Below are 16610 nucleotides of genomic sequence, written 5' to 3'. Positions count from 1 at the left end.
AATATCACACAGACGCGGATTTCGAGGTAGAACGTTACAATATTATAATATATTTTATTATAATATTGTGAGTAAAAAACTAAAAAAAATAAAATAAAATATCCCATTTCACGGACTATAATATAGTAATATAGTTATATAATTATATAATATTCAACATATCTCTACTATTGTTGTTGTCGTCGCGATTGGACCTAAACGATGATGATATAATACAATTATTTATTATGTGGCTTGGCCTGGCGCGATCGCTGCATCAGTCACGCGACGTGATCGAAAGTATACACACTGGCAGCTGCCACTAGTAGTTCCCGGATGGGTGACCACCCGGGTGGTTCTTAGTGGCAAAACTCTGTCCCACATACACGTGTGTTTGACCAATAATAACAACTCCGGCAGTAAAAAAAAAAAAACCTACCAAGAATACACAATAGCTTGTGTTGGCGCGGGTTAGTTAATAAAAAAAAATAATAATATATATTATTTTCGTCGCGATTATTATAAAATAATAACGTTGCATAATATTATTCGTATAAATTTATTATTGTTGTTATTATAAACTATCATAATATCCATTATGCGATGATTAACGATCGAGCGGGGTTCGCTGTTTTTTCTTTCCAGGGTTCGGACGGGGCTTCGGACGGGTCGCAGTCGTGCAGCAGCTGTTGCGGTTCAGTGATTGACCTGACCACGATGGACCTGGACGCTGACGAGGTAGAGCGATGGCTGTGCGAAAAAGCGCCACAAGACTTGGTGGACCGCGTGATCCGGGCACGGCTTCAACACCGCACCGGGTCGTTGACGATAAACCGGGCGAAACGCGGCTCCATGACGTCTGAAATGTTCAACACTTGGCTCGCGTCGTCTCCGATCAAACGGTCGAGATCGCCTAACAGGTATAACGAAACCATAGTCATGTTATAATGTCAACAAGGGTAGTAGGTACAAAATATGTATGTGTTGTATTTAATGACTTTATTTTTTTATTTAAAATGTTTTTTTATAACATTTTATATGAGATGAATTTTGACTACAGTAAATAAAACTTAGTGCGAATCACTCGAGTGTTGATTAATTACAAAATTTGGGCACTTATTTTTTTTTTTTTATTACAATATTTTGACAAAATTATTAAATTTAATCCACATAGGATTTAGATAACCATTTTTAAAGCATTATAATCTACCAATCTAATTAATCTAAGTATCTATCAAGATATAAATATTTAATCTATTTTATGCATCACAAATTCACAACGACAACATCAGGTACATTCAGGCACATTTGTCCACATCCCTCGGGACGCAAATGGCCTGCAGCCCAAAATATTAATGCCTGCGCGCTTCTGCAATATTGTTTCTTTCGTAAGAATCGACATGGACCTTACTCGTATTTTCGAGTTGTTTACTCCACGTTTTGAACTGAAAAATTCCATTCTCCACTGAACATTTTATATTCTCATGTAATTTTAGTGATTTCGTGTTAAAACATAGAAAACGCTGTAAAAAAACACAAAGTTTCCTTTTATGGTATATATGTATCATGCTCTTGGGGATTCGTCTGTTGACATTGTCTCTATTGAAATAAAAATAATAATAATAATAATAATATTCACCTACCAGAGAAACAAAAAATCGGACTAGACAATTTCACCACTCCTGCGCAGAGCTTTCGTCGGAAATTAAGTATTTAAAATTCTTTTTAAAAGTAGGTACTTTAAACAAATTCACGGGATAGTGTAATAATTTTATTATACTCCAACAATTGTGTACCGCAGATGCTAAGGGGAGTTAATAATTATTGTCTAGGGGAAAAATTTTATTTATAATTTACAGCGAATTCCTTTGGTTTCACCTACGTTGTCAAAGCTTTTCATTACATGTTTTTTTATGAGAAACTATTATTCTTATACGTAAATTAGGCTAGTGTATGAGTGACCTGATAATCGTATATACATAAACGCGAGCATTATACATACCTAGGTAGTTAAGTAAATAGTACATTTTTATAGTACTTATGGGTGAAGGGCGGGCGTATAAGCTTATAGTTATATACGTACACATAAAAGTTTGAGACTTTAGTGTTTTTGTTATTAGTAAATCTGCAGTAAGTCTGTTGGAATTTCTGCAGCATCAATTATTCCCGACGAGGATTAGGAACATTGGGCTGTAAAAGTTATTGCTGAAATTAGGGCCATTTTCGTTGGACAACTTTAAGCATATTCGTTTCTTGCCATATAATACCCTAAATGATTATGAATGGCATATGCCTACGAAATATTATTTTTTTTTTTATTTCAATCTTACTATATTGTTATATGTTGAATATTATAATATTCCGACGAGGACTGCAACAACTGCGTACGCCATAGAAGTCTAAACTTGTAAAACCGAAAAGTCAAATTCCGTTTATTGATTTTTGTGAACTTGTCAGCAAATAAATTATTTTGTAAAGTCGTAAGAGTGGTTGGAAGACAAATCTTCATTGATTCCAACATCGTCTGACATCGAATGAAATCCAAAAGAGTCGTGATAGATGTACAATTTTATACAATATGGGTTATTGATGGTTTTCCAATTCGAAACATATTTCGTTTCTTTATAATATTTTGATTAGCCCGTCCCACACACACGCAATCACATTCTTATTCGCACATAATATCAAAAGTCCCTAAATATATATTTTTGTGTATTTCAATAATAATATTTTAACCTTAAATAATAATAATATTTTAATTCAGGCAGAATTAAGCATCTCGTGAAAGTCAAATAAAAATGTTCAATAAGCAACAAATTAGCGAAATATTATTATTGATATGCGTTTCAAATTTCTTCACTATTAAGTGTATCAACCATATTTTGCTAAGATTTTCAACTGGCAGGTATACGGTCTATATATATATTTTTTTAAATACATTTCTCGGATGTTGTATACATAATATACAATTCACTATCTCAATAAATTCACAGAAAATGTTAAAAATCAGGGAACCAAAGTGATATAGAATTCACCTTCTGGATTTCCATCATACCTTGTAACTTTAGTCAAAAATTCATAAAAAATTGAATATAACAAGTGAATAGTTCAGAAAGTGAATTCCATGAAATCATAATTTTATGATTTTCCATAATTATATTCATAATTTTTGTACTCGAAATATACTTATGTAAGGTTGATTTTATTTTATATTTTTCCTTCCGTCGAACTGTTTGATTATAAAATATTTCAATATCAATTGATAGGTATCTAAGAAACATTAATTTAAAAACATAATCATTCAATTAAATTTATTAAATTAAAAAAAAAAAATGTTACTTATTGACACGAAGTGTTATGTCCTCGATGAGATACCTAACAGATTTAAAAAAAAATAATGAATGCGTAATAATATATTAATAAGTCCAATCTACGTTATTTAAGCCTTTAAATATCTAATAGGGATTTAATAATAATAATAAATCGCCGTTTGATTTTCAAAGAGATAGCAATCTTTTTATTAGTAAATATCTCAATTTCTTAAACTTTTAAAAGTTTAACTAGAACACTGTATTGCTTAAATATTTTATATTAATAAATATCTTAATTTCTTAAACTATTAAAAGTTTAATTACTTGGAACAAAGTATTATTGCTTAAATATTTTATAAAATATATGATTTAAAACTTTTAAAATCCAATTTGCCATATTGGTTTTGTTTACAGCTCTCGAGGATTTTCAGATATAAGTAATTGTTTTACTTGAAACATTTATGATATGCAGTCCTCGGCTTACGGGACCTTTTTTTATTAGGTTAAATCTTTTAAACTAATATTTCTTCGGTCTGATGTCTTCACATATAAATTAAATACATTTACTAACAATATTTCTTATATCAATAAAAAAAAAATTAAATCAATTAAAAAATGTATTTAAATAAATTATTATAAAATTAATTTAAAAAAAACAATGATTACACTACAGCTATGTAATTATTATATTTAATATAAAATAAATTGTTTATGTATCTATGGACATATTATATAACTAGCACGTGGATTTCTTTTTAAAACTTTGATTACAAAATGTTGGCACGTGACCAAAAAAAAAGGTTCACCTCCCTTGGTATATATCATTGAATGTAAATTTAACACATACGTTGTTACATTGACCCAATCAATGACAGTTACATCCCACAACTACAATAAAACTGCTCAATCAATTGGTTACCTACTTTCACATTTTTTTTTCAACTAATTTTTCATTTTCTTCAGTCTAAATACTATCGTTATTTAATATCTCCCCCTCGCCAAGTTGCTAATTACGTCACTGCTTGAATGATATTTTGTGTTTTTCCTTATTTCCGTTAATAGTAGACAATAAATACGTTTTAAAGCATTAACAAAACATTTTAAGTTTATTATAATAATTAATTTATAACATGCTTGTTATGAACTAATCATTGTAGTGACCAAAATATGGTCCTTTTATCTGGTAATAATGTTACAGTAAGCAGCAAGTGCAATAAAGTTACAAATATATTATATACTATTTGTTTGAGAAAAAATCATTTCTATGTTCTATATTTTTTTCGCCTAGTATCTAAATTTAAAATATTGTATTGTTACCAACGGGAAATAGGTAAAACATTACCTATGGGCTATGGCTATGTTCATATTCCAAGACGGCTATATTATTACAATTTAAATAATGTTATTACGCATTGCCTACCTATATTAAGCTATAATGTGTATAGTCGTGAGTTTATAAGGGTAAAATTATGTAAATGTATACATATTTTGCTTATACTATCAAAGTATATATACCTAGCTATCTTTATATTTGATGGTTTTGTATTGAATATGTTTAATAGACTGCATATTTAGCGGTTGGATGTAATGTATATAACAAATTATTTATCCAAACAAAAACCTTTATGATTTCAACAGAGTGACACGGAGCAGTGGTGAATGGAGACATCATTTGGGTTTGTTAGACGAAGGAGAGCTTTTCATGGAGCTCATCCGGGACGTGTCGAACGAATTGGATATCGACGTCCTATGTCACAAAATACTTGTGAACGTCGGTATATTAACCAGAGCTGACCGTGGCAGTCTATTCCTAGTGAGAGGCAGACATCTGGTGGCCAAACTGTTTGACGTAACTGTAGACACGGGTAAGAATATTTTGTTCGTACTTTATTACGTAGTTGATTTGTATAGCTGAATATGATTTTTTTGCTGATAAAACTTTTAGTACCTATTTCGAGTATCGTGGCTTTCGACTAGAATTTAGTAGCAAAGGTTTTTTTTTATGACTATATTGCGTTGGAAAGGTCATTTCTGTAAAAGAATTCGTTCGTTTTATCTTATTTTGATTCTAAATAAACAGAGTTAAATTTTATTTTTATACATGAGTAAACGTATTCTTATTGCTCTTATTATTGCAGTTCTTTGAATTTAAAAATAAATACATTTTATTGTGTTGAAAAATACGCAGAACTTGGTATATTTATATCGTATTTTTGTATAATAGTATATTATATCGATCTAGTTTTTTTATTTCTGATTCTTTCCTCCGATTTCAATAATCTTAAAATTGCTTTTTTACACCAGATTGAGTCATATTGAGTTGGTACGAGAGTACACCAAATCTGTTGAATTTCACAAAATGAAAATATAATATAATATGAGCGAATGACGGATAAAACACCAATAAAAAATTGTAAGTTTAAAAATTATTAAACGTTAAAAACAGTTCATATCTTTATTCGGAGATACGTTTATTTCAACTGATATACTAGTATCAGTTTTTAAACGAAGTAAAAATTATTAAATGAAAGAAACAAATATAATTAATAGAAATCAACATTATGGAGAAAAAACTACAACATGTACAGCTGGGAAAAATAATCTAAAAAAATTTCATTTGTTATTATTTTTATACTTTTTTGAAAACTTTAAATGTTTTTTTTTTTTTTTTTTTGGCTATTTATTTTAAAGTATCTAATGATGTAATTTAAAAAATTTTTTATTTCATTAATTTTCCGAACGTTCATATTTTTGAATAAAATTAAGGTTTAATTTAATTTATTCTAAAAGCATATTAATGCAAGTATCTTATGCAATATATATATTATATATATAAACACATCAAACACAACATATTGTACTAAAGACAAAAATATTAATGAATGAATATGATATTATTATTAAGTTTAAAGTTATTGATGCATTTATATAATTATATTATATTGTGTAATACGAGTTTATAATTTTATAAATATAGATATTTTTTTTATTGATCTTTAAATCATTAATAATTTCTGCTTCGACATCTGAGGCCAATCCCATCACATAATGAGTATACATTTTATTGAAAACCAAAAGGGGAGATAACGATGAATAGGATGCTCATTAAAGTATATTTAAGTGAAACGTAGTTTTGGAATATTATTATTATCAAAATTGTTTTAAATGTATATTACGTTGCTTGAATCTCATAAGGATTATAATCACTATAATACGCATTTCAGATGATTATTGTTTGGTGTGTACTATACCATTAGGTATACTATAGTCATACCAAAAACGCAAATTAATGGTTTCTGCATTGTAGAAGATAAACGTTCCCTCGACATGTTTATACGATTTTAAAATAAAGCACATTATATTTTCCAAAGTTAAGGGGAAATTGAGGAAGATGCATATTATGTGTAAATTACTAATTATATAAATTTACATTGTGCAAGTAAAACATAATTATTTATTGACCATATTTCAATTTACAAAAAAAAAAAAAATATTTTGTTTTCTGGAAAAATTATAGGAAACAATTAAAAAATAAAATTTTATCCATTGCAAGTTATCTACACATAAATAATCGTATCAAATCGGATGATGAAAATTATAACTGATTTGTTTTATATGCCAACGTATATGAAATAAAAACATTTATAATAGTGGTTGTGATAAAAAAAAAGTGTATTTGTTAAAAATTATATTATACGTATGCACAAAAATGTTATATTTTCTGTCAAATAAGTAAAATATTAATGAAAACCTTAATTTTTTATCAATTTATAATAATTTATGGAACACAGCTGATTTTTAATAACTGAAAATTCCGATAACACGTATTAATTTATTAGTGTGTGTGTGTGTGTGTTCGTTTTTATATAATAAATAAATAATAATTTTAATTTTTTTTTTTAATAAAACTTAATAGAATATTTTTTTTATTGAACATTAAAACATTGGCTACTAGGGCATAGGTTATTTTTATTGAGGTTTAAGTTAGGTGGTATAATTTAATTTTCTGTAAGAAATATACTATGTTGGCGTTTGATCTGTGAACGGGTGATCGAGCTTCACCACTTTTGAGAGAATCATTGAAAAAAATACATGGAAAATAATAGTTAAAAAATCTTGCATTTTTCAATAATAAATAATACATTTTGTAAACAATATGTTTACATAAATTGCAATGTTTTTGCATAATATTTTAGCATTCAAATAATAAAAACAGTAATAAGTGTTATATTATTGGTATGTGTAGTAACTTTTAATAATCAAACTAACTTAACTTAATTTTATATAACGTGCGTTGAAAAGCGTTTAAGTGAATTTTACAATCAACATGCAATTACCTATATTTTTATTTAATAAAATCAACGTAGACAGAATCTTGTGTTCGAAATGGTTTTTAATAACAAAGTGAATTTAATATATTTCGTATAACATAAAATATAATGTGACTACTACCTGTGACCTATTGTTATACTTGTACCCAAACTGATATTTCTCTACTGTTATGAATGACATTAAACAACCACAACAGACATAAATGAAAAAAAAAATGGTTTTACACTCGTAAATGTCTGTCGAGTCTGTGTGATTTTTTCACCTGTGTAATTTAAACGTACAGTTATGATTCACTGACAGGTGTATTTAATAGGATAACATGATACAAAAATGATTTTTTAATAACGAAACTCGTTTAAATTCGTCTATAATTTAATACACTTATTGCATGGAATTAATAACGATACTTTTTTTTTCTTAAGTAAATATACAATCCGTGAAAAATTACACAATAAGCATATTATGTGATGAGGGTATTTTTTTTACATTGATTACTCGATTGAGAAGTCACCCAATAGCAACACTTAACTTGGAGGTAACGATATGTTTTAAAATTTATAAAAAATTAAAATATAAAGATTCCGATTCGTTGAGCTTCCCCAGTCATGGTAATATTGGTAACTATTGATATAATATAATATGTACACTGAAAACGACAAAAAGACTTTTTATAACTGCATTTTGTGTAATATTTTAAGAATACTACCATGATATTATTATATAATGTATTGATCCAAATAATGTCAATTTTATGCAAATGACAATTGTTTACATTTTAAAAATATTATCATCCTTATTCTAATTTGCATCGATAATTTATATTGGTATTATAGTGACAACCAGAATAATATTAATGAGCTCCAATTGTTTTTTAAAATTTTTTTCAACTAAAATCATAAAAATTAAATTATGTGGTTTGTTATTTATTTCTATTAGAAGTAAAATTAATTATTTTCTTTCTCGTAAATAATGATTAAGCTTTAAAATTGAGTAATATTTTTGAATTGCCTATGATTTTTTGAAAATGTAATTACGTAATTATTCGGTTTTAAAATTAAACAATGACAGCAGGTACCAATTAATGAAATATTTGAACATTTTAGTGTTGACGGAAAGAAAAATACAAAGATATTAATATAATATTACTTTAATATTAAAATAATGTATTTAGTTTTAATTTAGACTTTTCAAATGGACAATAATCCTATTATATACGAGCTTCTAAAAATGTCATATTAGTACCTATTAAAATAGAATAGATCATTTATTCTATTATAGATAAAATGAAGCAATGTTTATTGTCCTAAAAAAAGAAAATTAGTTCATGTACTCATGTTGCACATAATGAGTACACCGAGTGTTCACCAAGTGTACACTTTACAGTGTAAATACATTATACGAGTGGAGCGGAATAGTTGATTTTTTATTCAACCCGAAACGGCGTATGTACTTCTTCTCGTTAGCTTTTGTGTTTGAATATGTGGTACAAAAGTCCTTTGAGCAGGGAATTTGAAAGGCATGTTGATATGTTATAGTTTTATATCAAATGAAAATAAACGAACAAACGAACTTATAAATGGCAATAATTTGTTAAATACTGCATAATTCGAGTAAACTGCATTTTTAATAATGCAGGTACCAACTACCTATCCACTATAAACGAGATCAGTGCCTAAAGTGTTCGTGAATTATTAATGAAACGTACTCACAATAATAACCATTCAGCATGAAATTACTGCAGTACACGATACACCGGTTTCGACTTAAATGTAAATTATATCTACAGTGGATGCACTTTAAAGTCAAGTATTATAATTCGTAAGCGAGGGCGAAACATTTGCACGTATAAATAATATCGAGACCGATTGCTGCTTTAATGCGTTACCACGCTGCAGCAGTAGTTATCGCCGAGTGGTTAATGATAAATTATTGTCGTATAACAATATTTATTATAGAGCTAAAGGAATTTTACCGAGGAAATATTTTTTTATCGGTTATTTTTTATAATATATTATTATATTTTTCGAACGCGTCGTATTAATAATAATAATAATAATAATAATAATAATAATTGTAAACTAATTTTTCAAATGCGTCTTTATCTCGTACAGAATACATAATAATATTTAGTTAAGATAAAAATGCAAGACCACTCCTTAAATATGATTCTCTTTATACGTATTATTTTTATTTTATTTTTATAGTCGGTTACCGAAAATATAGCCACTATAATATAATATACACACAACAGACAGTACAAAATCAATAGTTATACCCCAGTACCCTACAAATAATACATTCGGACGACGCTAGTTGAAACAACAAACAATAATAATAAAAACCACACTAAGTACAAATAGTATTCGGGAGATTGTGTGTAAAAAAAAAAAAAGAAAGAAAAGAACACTCAATTGTATTAAAATAAAACCGTAGTTATTGATTAGTGTACCAACCGAAACTATAATTCGCATCTCCGACGTCACTACACTACTACGGAGAACCAATAATAATTTCAATTCTGTTTAAACAACTCTAATTCAATTCGTGCGGATTATTATTTAAGTGACAGAACAATATTGATTTGCGAACGTAAAAATCATTTAACCCTCAGTCGTAGAACGTTTATTGAAACGATAAATTATTACCGAACAGTTTAGGAGTATAATAGTAATTAGCTATTTCGAAAAGTGGGTAGCGATTAACTCAGTTACAAATTAGTGTAACGAAATTACTTTTTAAGTAATTCGACGGTAATTTGATTGCATTTTATTGCTAGTCATTTATAAAAAGTAAAATGTTTGCAGTGTTGGGTAAATTACTTTTAAAAAGTAATAGGGTTACTTTATTCGTTACCATAATAAAATTGTAATGAAATTATTTTACTTTTCAAATTGAAAACTCATTACTTTCTCGTTACAAAAAAAAAAAATTGTTTTCATATTTCTTGACAATATTATCATTGTGCAATGTGCAGGCAGTAATATTACTAGAAATACATATACCTATAGTAAATACTAAATAGGTATAATTTGAAAAAGATGCACAAATAAAACAATATCATTATTTTGTATTTATCTATGTTTTAAATTAACTTATGGTGTATGTTCAAAGTTTTTGTCACTCATACGCGACCTTTTTTTAGAACAAATGTCCCCTGCAACACTAAATAATCGCTCTACAGAAGAACTGGATGTTTCTGGATGGTAAAGCTGTGTTGTATTTAATAAAAATATTCTTTACTGATGCCATTGAATTCAAAATTGTGAGATCAACTGTATAAGGAACTTTAAGAAATCTTTCAATTTCTGGATATGGTTCTTCAACGACTTCATCATTGAAGAGAAATTCGCCTGGAGATGATATTGAACTAATTTCATCATTGATATGGGCATTTGGAGTTTCATCAATTTCTGATTGTAATAGATCATTTGCTTCATTTTGTTCATCTCCGCTTATCCACCTTGGCTTAAATTTTGGATGTGATACTGCTGCTAAAATAATTGTACCTCTGGTCCACACCTTGGACACAAGTAGCAGCTAATGCTTTGTAGCAACCACCAGTTACACTAAACTCTTCCAATTGTTTGTAGAAGATAGCCCATACAAACTGATTTGTCTCCAAGTAAAACAACAAGGGCTTTTACCAAGGGTTCCATAACCTATATAGAAAGCCAAGAATTACAATCTTCTAATACTTTATACAATATGACATTGATGTACGAAAATATGAAACACCAATGTTTATTTAATTTAAATACTTTTTTTATAATCACTAATCAGTAATCAGCTATTGTTATTTATTATTTAATAAATTGTTAATTATATATGTATATATAAAAAAAAATGAAATAACATTAGTGTAATGGTGGAAATTGAGTTTTTATTGTTTTTAAAATGACTGTGAATTTAATTTCTCGCTTACGTAATTTACGTCCATATCCAAATTAATATAACGAAAAATACGTGAAATACGACGGCCACAATTGTTATACGGCACTGGTTTTTTGAAGTTCCGGCGTGGTGAGTGAAAAATTAATGGCCCCGCTACTCAAGTTTGTTATCGCTCTGCCATCCATAAGTATAACAATGAATACATCGTACAATAAATAATCTAATAATTCGACGAAAAAAATGTGCCATTATTACTATAAAATACCTATCACAATCCGTCGTTTGTTCGTGTTTAAAATTAATTTTCATAAGTTTTTTTTATATTGTAGGTATTTCTTATTATTCCATTTTATATTCTGAACGAAGTGATGAATGTATTGATTTTACAATGATGAGTGTTTTTGTTTTTTTTTTTTGTCTGTGTACAGCATAACTAGTCGAAATAATGCTTCAATTTCAAACTTTTGGGGTGGTTTCCGATGTAAAAGTGAATATCCTTGGTGCATTATACAAGTCAAAAGTTAACATTTTCCAACAGTTTTCAAAAAAATCGAGAAAAACAAAAAAAAAAAAATGACAGAAAAACGGGAATTTTTACGCAAAACCAGTTTTCGACCAAATCGAATTTATATGGTTGTAATTCAAAAACTAATCACTGTAAATACTTGAAATTTTCACCAAATGTTTATGTTAGTGTTATATTATATATACAGTTTAATTTTCAAAAATTTTTGACTTTTTTGAGATATTTATAGATCACTGAAATTTTCGACTTTTATGAGAATTTTTTTTTTGAAGTGTCGGCAAAAAAATGTTGGATGACCAAAAAAACTTGAAAATTTAATACAAGGTTTCTTATGAGTTGTTATTATTGTAGCTAAAAAAAAATTTAAAATCGTTAGTCACCATTTTTTTTTTTATAAGCATTTATAGTTCAAATTTTTACGAAATCTGTCGAAAACTCGAAAATTTGGAAGTAATTTTGAAGTTGAAAAATCATATAATTTTTTGTGTATATAACTAAGGATTAAAAATACAACACTAAGTTTTCCTTCAAGTAACTATAGAGAAAACTCGAAACATCATTATAGGAAAAATTTTAAGTGCGTTTGAATTTTAAATTTTTATGCAATAGCGAAACTATAACGATTTATCCTCAAACGATTTCAAACATTTGTTATTATTCAAAAAGTATAAGTCGTAGATACTTGAAAATTATACCAGTTATTTAGATTAGCATTTTCTTTACATGATTTAATTTTCAAAATATTCTGACTTTTCTTGAGATATTTATAGACACCTGAAATTTTCAATTTTTCTTAAATTTTTTTGAAGTGTCGATAAAATTGTTTTGACCCTATAAAAATACTTGAAAATTTAATAAAAAGTTCCTCATAAGTTATTATCATAGTGATTAAAAAATTATAAGAATACATAGGCACAATTTTTTTTTATTGCTATTTGAAGTTCAAATATTGACAAAAATTCGTCAAAACCATGAATATTTGCAAATTATTTTGTAGTTCAAAATTTTATTAAAATTGTTTGTATTTATCTTCTTTTTTTTAAAAATATTTTTAGAAGAATATATTTACAATCTATTTTTACAATAATCAGTAAGTATGATGACATAATTTTATTTATATGACATTGAATATTAGAAAAGGAAGTCCCTCAGTAGTGCCACCTGACAAGAAACATTAAGTTAATTATTTGGTATATTTTTAATTGTATTTATATCTAAGGTTAAAAAATTGAACACTAAGTTTTCCATACGTTTTTCTTCAAATAGCTATAAAGGAAATTTGAAGCGTCATTATAGGAAAAATGTTTTGAGCGTTTGAGTTTTAAATTTTTATGAAATCACGTATAATGATAACGATAACGATAATGATTTATCCTCAAACCAGGTATATGTATATTGTATATCTATGATAATAATATAAGGTATTAGGAATTAACTAAATGCAGTATTTTTGGAAAAATTGATTAAACATTCGTTATGCAAAATGCGTCTTTATTGAAAAATAAAATATTTGTTTCAAAATAGAATATATAACAATATTTAAATATAATATATCCTAGACTGACAAATCATTTCCGTTCAGAATCGTTTTTCGTATACAATGATACCTATCATTGCATTCAAATTTAACCTACCCTAGTCAGAGGTCCACCCCACCACCTAATGTACAGCAGAGCGATACCCACTTTCCCGCTTTTTTAATTTAAATTTTTTTAAATTTTTTATTGTGTATTATATGTATTTGCGACGCTAAAACGCAGCCTATGGATATCGTTCAGCTAATTGTGGTAGTCGCGATAACAGAGGTAGCCTTGGGTGGTAGTTACGAAAATAGCCGTAGTCTTGTATAACAGGAAAGTACCACTTTGGTAGTTTTAGATAACAGTATTGTAATGTTGTCAAAAAACAAGTTAGTCTTGCATAACAAGGAAGTATCAAATTATCTATTAACTAATAGTGGGCATAAGCTTAGATTATTAAAACCTTTTTAAGTTTAAATTTAATAAACTCATTCTTATATGATATGATATTTAAACTATAGATAATTTTGATTTAACATAACATGTCTTAAAAGTTAAATTTTAATAAGCATTAAGGGAGTGCTGGCTGCTATAGGTTAATAATTTTTATTGAATTAAATAGATAGGTAGGTACCTACTTTAAAATGTTTAAAAAAATTTAGTTAGTGTAATGTATGTATATATTTTCTAATAAATAATATATTACCTATATTAATATAGGTAGGTTGTACCTATAATAGTACCTTGATTAATAGTTGGAGGTTGAGATTTATTAGCAGGTCGCATTAATGATAGACAGTTGTTTATTTTTATTTGATACATTATCTTCATCAAATGCACGTTTATTAACATTTTCTGTGGTAACTTGATTATCCTTTGAATTGATTAAAATATCAATATCATGTTTATCCTGTAAAATCATCATTATATTAAATATCACTATGAATCATCATATTATTCATAATTAATAATTTGTATATCTATGTAAATTACCTAATTATTATAATTAATACATTTATTAAATAATAGAAGTGTGAATAGTCAAATCTTCTTAAACTAATCTAATTATTTAAATCTGCATTGACAGTTAATGCCTACTTAAAATGAAAATATTCCAAACAAATTTTGGAAATAACTATTAATATAGAATTATATAATATATATAATATATAATATATAATACAATAAGAGAGTTTATAAAATTATAAAAAAAAATGTATCTTATCCCAATGGCCAAGTTGCCGAGGGTTATTTCTTTAGAAAAAAAAATAAAAAATTATAAAAATAAACTGTTTCTTATAAATGCCAAATGGCTATAATTATTTATAACAGTGCAGTGTAAATATTTTGATTTTATTTAATTATCTGAAAAATAATGTTTTATTATAGACATATTATTTTTGTTCAATTTGTAAAAGGTATAGGTACTTAACAATTCGAAACAATAACGCGTTATTCAATAGAAATTACTTATTAAGAGTAATTTCCATTGCATTTTCGTTACTTGGAAATAATTCTAATGAAATTACGTAACGCGTTACAAGCAAAGTAACGCCGTTACAGTAACACGTTACTTTTGTCACGTTACTACCCAACACTGTATGTTTGTAGTAAAATTACCAAACTATCTAGTATTTTCATATTTCTACCTTATTTTAATTTAATAAATTTATTTTACAAAGCAATTTATAAAATGTAATTAAAGTTCGATTTTTTCGTTAAATATAATAATGTACGGTTTGATCAAAAAAAAAAATAAAAAAATATTCTTAACTATTAGGTGGTTATATTATGTAGATTGAAACTATAAATTGTTGATTAGAAATTTTTTTAATATTATTAAACAATATTACGTCTTCTTTGTTCCTTGAATGAACATTTTATAATAATTTCATATTTTTCATTGACGTAATTATTAAGAAAATGTATTGATAACATAATTATTACATAAGTTCTACAGATATTTTTGAAAATAAAAAGTAACTTTTTTATCACAAAAGTAATGTACTTCCAGGCCAAATAGAAAAAATAAATAAATAAAGAATAATTTAATTACAATTTTGAAAAGTAATTTGTAATGTAGGTAATTTAATTACTAAAAAAGAAACTTTTCAAACATTGGTAACCAGCCGAAACGGTGAAGATGTTGTTAAAAACTTTGGTCTTTTTTGTTGCTATTCACATTTTCTTAATAATTCGTAAAAATCAATAAATGAATATTTTCGAGCTTTTTTACCACTTCATAAATCTGAAACATGTTTCCTAAACAAAAATTAACTTAAAAATATTATTTGTGTGATACTTAATGTGATAAGAATATTTGATGATAGGGTATATCATATAGCTTGGCTACTTAAGCTTACTGGTGACAAACTAACTTAAACCAACACTCCTTTTGATTGTTTTATAGAGTTATATTAAACTGAAATACGCCACAATGCCATTTTATTTTTAGATGTAGCCGGGCATTGATTTGGGTGGTTAGTTTCAGATTCTGAGCGGAGCGAGGAATGTATTGGTTTTACAATAATGTTTATTTCTTTTTCTTTTTTTTATTCTGTAAACACTTTTTCTCCCTCTAAACTCGCTCAAAAATATCAAGTGTAGCATCTTTTCTGAAAGGTAATGTTCTTGAGCTGGTACCTTAGAGAAGTCAGAAGTTTTTTGTTTGTAATTCGGTTAAAAACATTGGTAAAAACTTGAAATTTGGGCTGTTTACTTATATTAACCTAATTATACATGGTAAAATTTTCAAAACATTTAATCGACTTTTTAAATCTAAGATTTGAACATTTTTAATAATTTATAATATTATATTCTAGACAGATAAACCGCCTCCGCTCAGAATCGTTTTTCGTATACAATGACATAATATAATTGGATTCAAATATAATTCCATCCATTACAGAACCCACTTGTAACCTACTGTACAGCAGAGCAACATCCACGAATTACCCGCGATTTTTTGTTGTGATTTTTATGGATAGCTGTACCGCATGTTATGGTAAAACTGTTGTGAGTAGATAATTTATGATAGGCATTATTTTAATT

General features: G+C 27.1%; 1 protein-coding gene across 6 annotated transcripts in view; it reads left to right on the top strand.

Annotated features, from left to right (window-relative positions):
* Positions 1 to 16610, top strand: part of Pde6 (phosphodiesterase 6) — a 99889-nt gene that overhangs the window by 44378 nt on the left and 38901 nt on the right. For 5 of the 6 annotated variants that reach the window (XM_015524560.2, XM_015524561.2, XM_015524559.2 and 2 more), the window contains 2 exons: positions 625 to 899; positions 4929 to 5155. In XM_015524560.2, coding sequence (XP_015380046.1) covers positions 697 to 899; positions 4929 to 5155 — 430 coding nt within the window. In that variant the 5' untranslated portion in view covers positions 625 to 696. Of the gene's footprint in view, positions 1 to 624; positions 900 to 4928; positions 5156 to 5674; positions 5704 to 16610 lie in introns of those variants that run through there. The other variant, XM_089222545.1, reaches the window with a different exon arrangement.

The sequence above is a fragment of the Diuraphis noxia genome, unplaced genomic scaffold (assembly GCF_037042655.1).
Source record: "Diuraphis noxia isolate RWA-SAM2 unplaced genomic scaffold, SU_Dnox_SAM2 contig0003, whole genome shotgun sequence".
NCBI classification, from domain to species: Eukaryota; Metazoa; Arthropoda; class Insecta; order Hemiptera; family Aphididae; genus Diuraphis; species Diuraphis noxia.
This window is presented reverse-complemented; position numbering and strand designations above follow the sequence as displayed.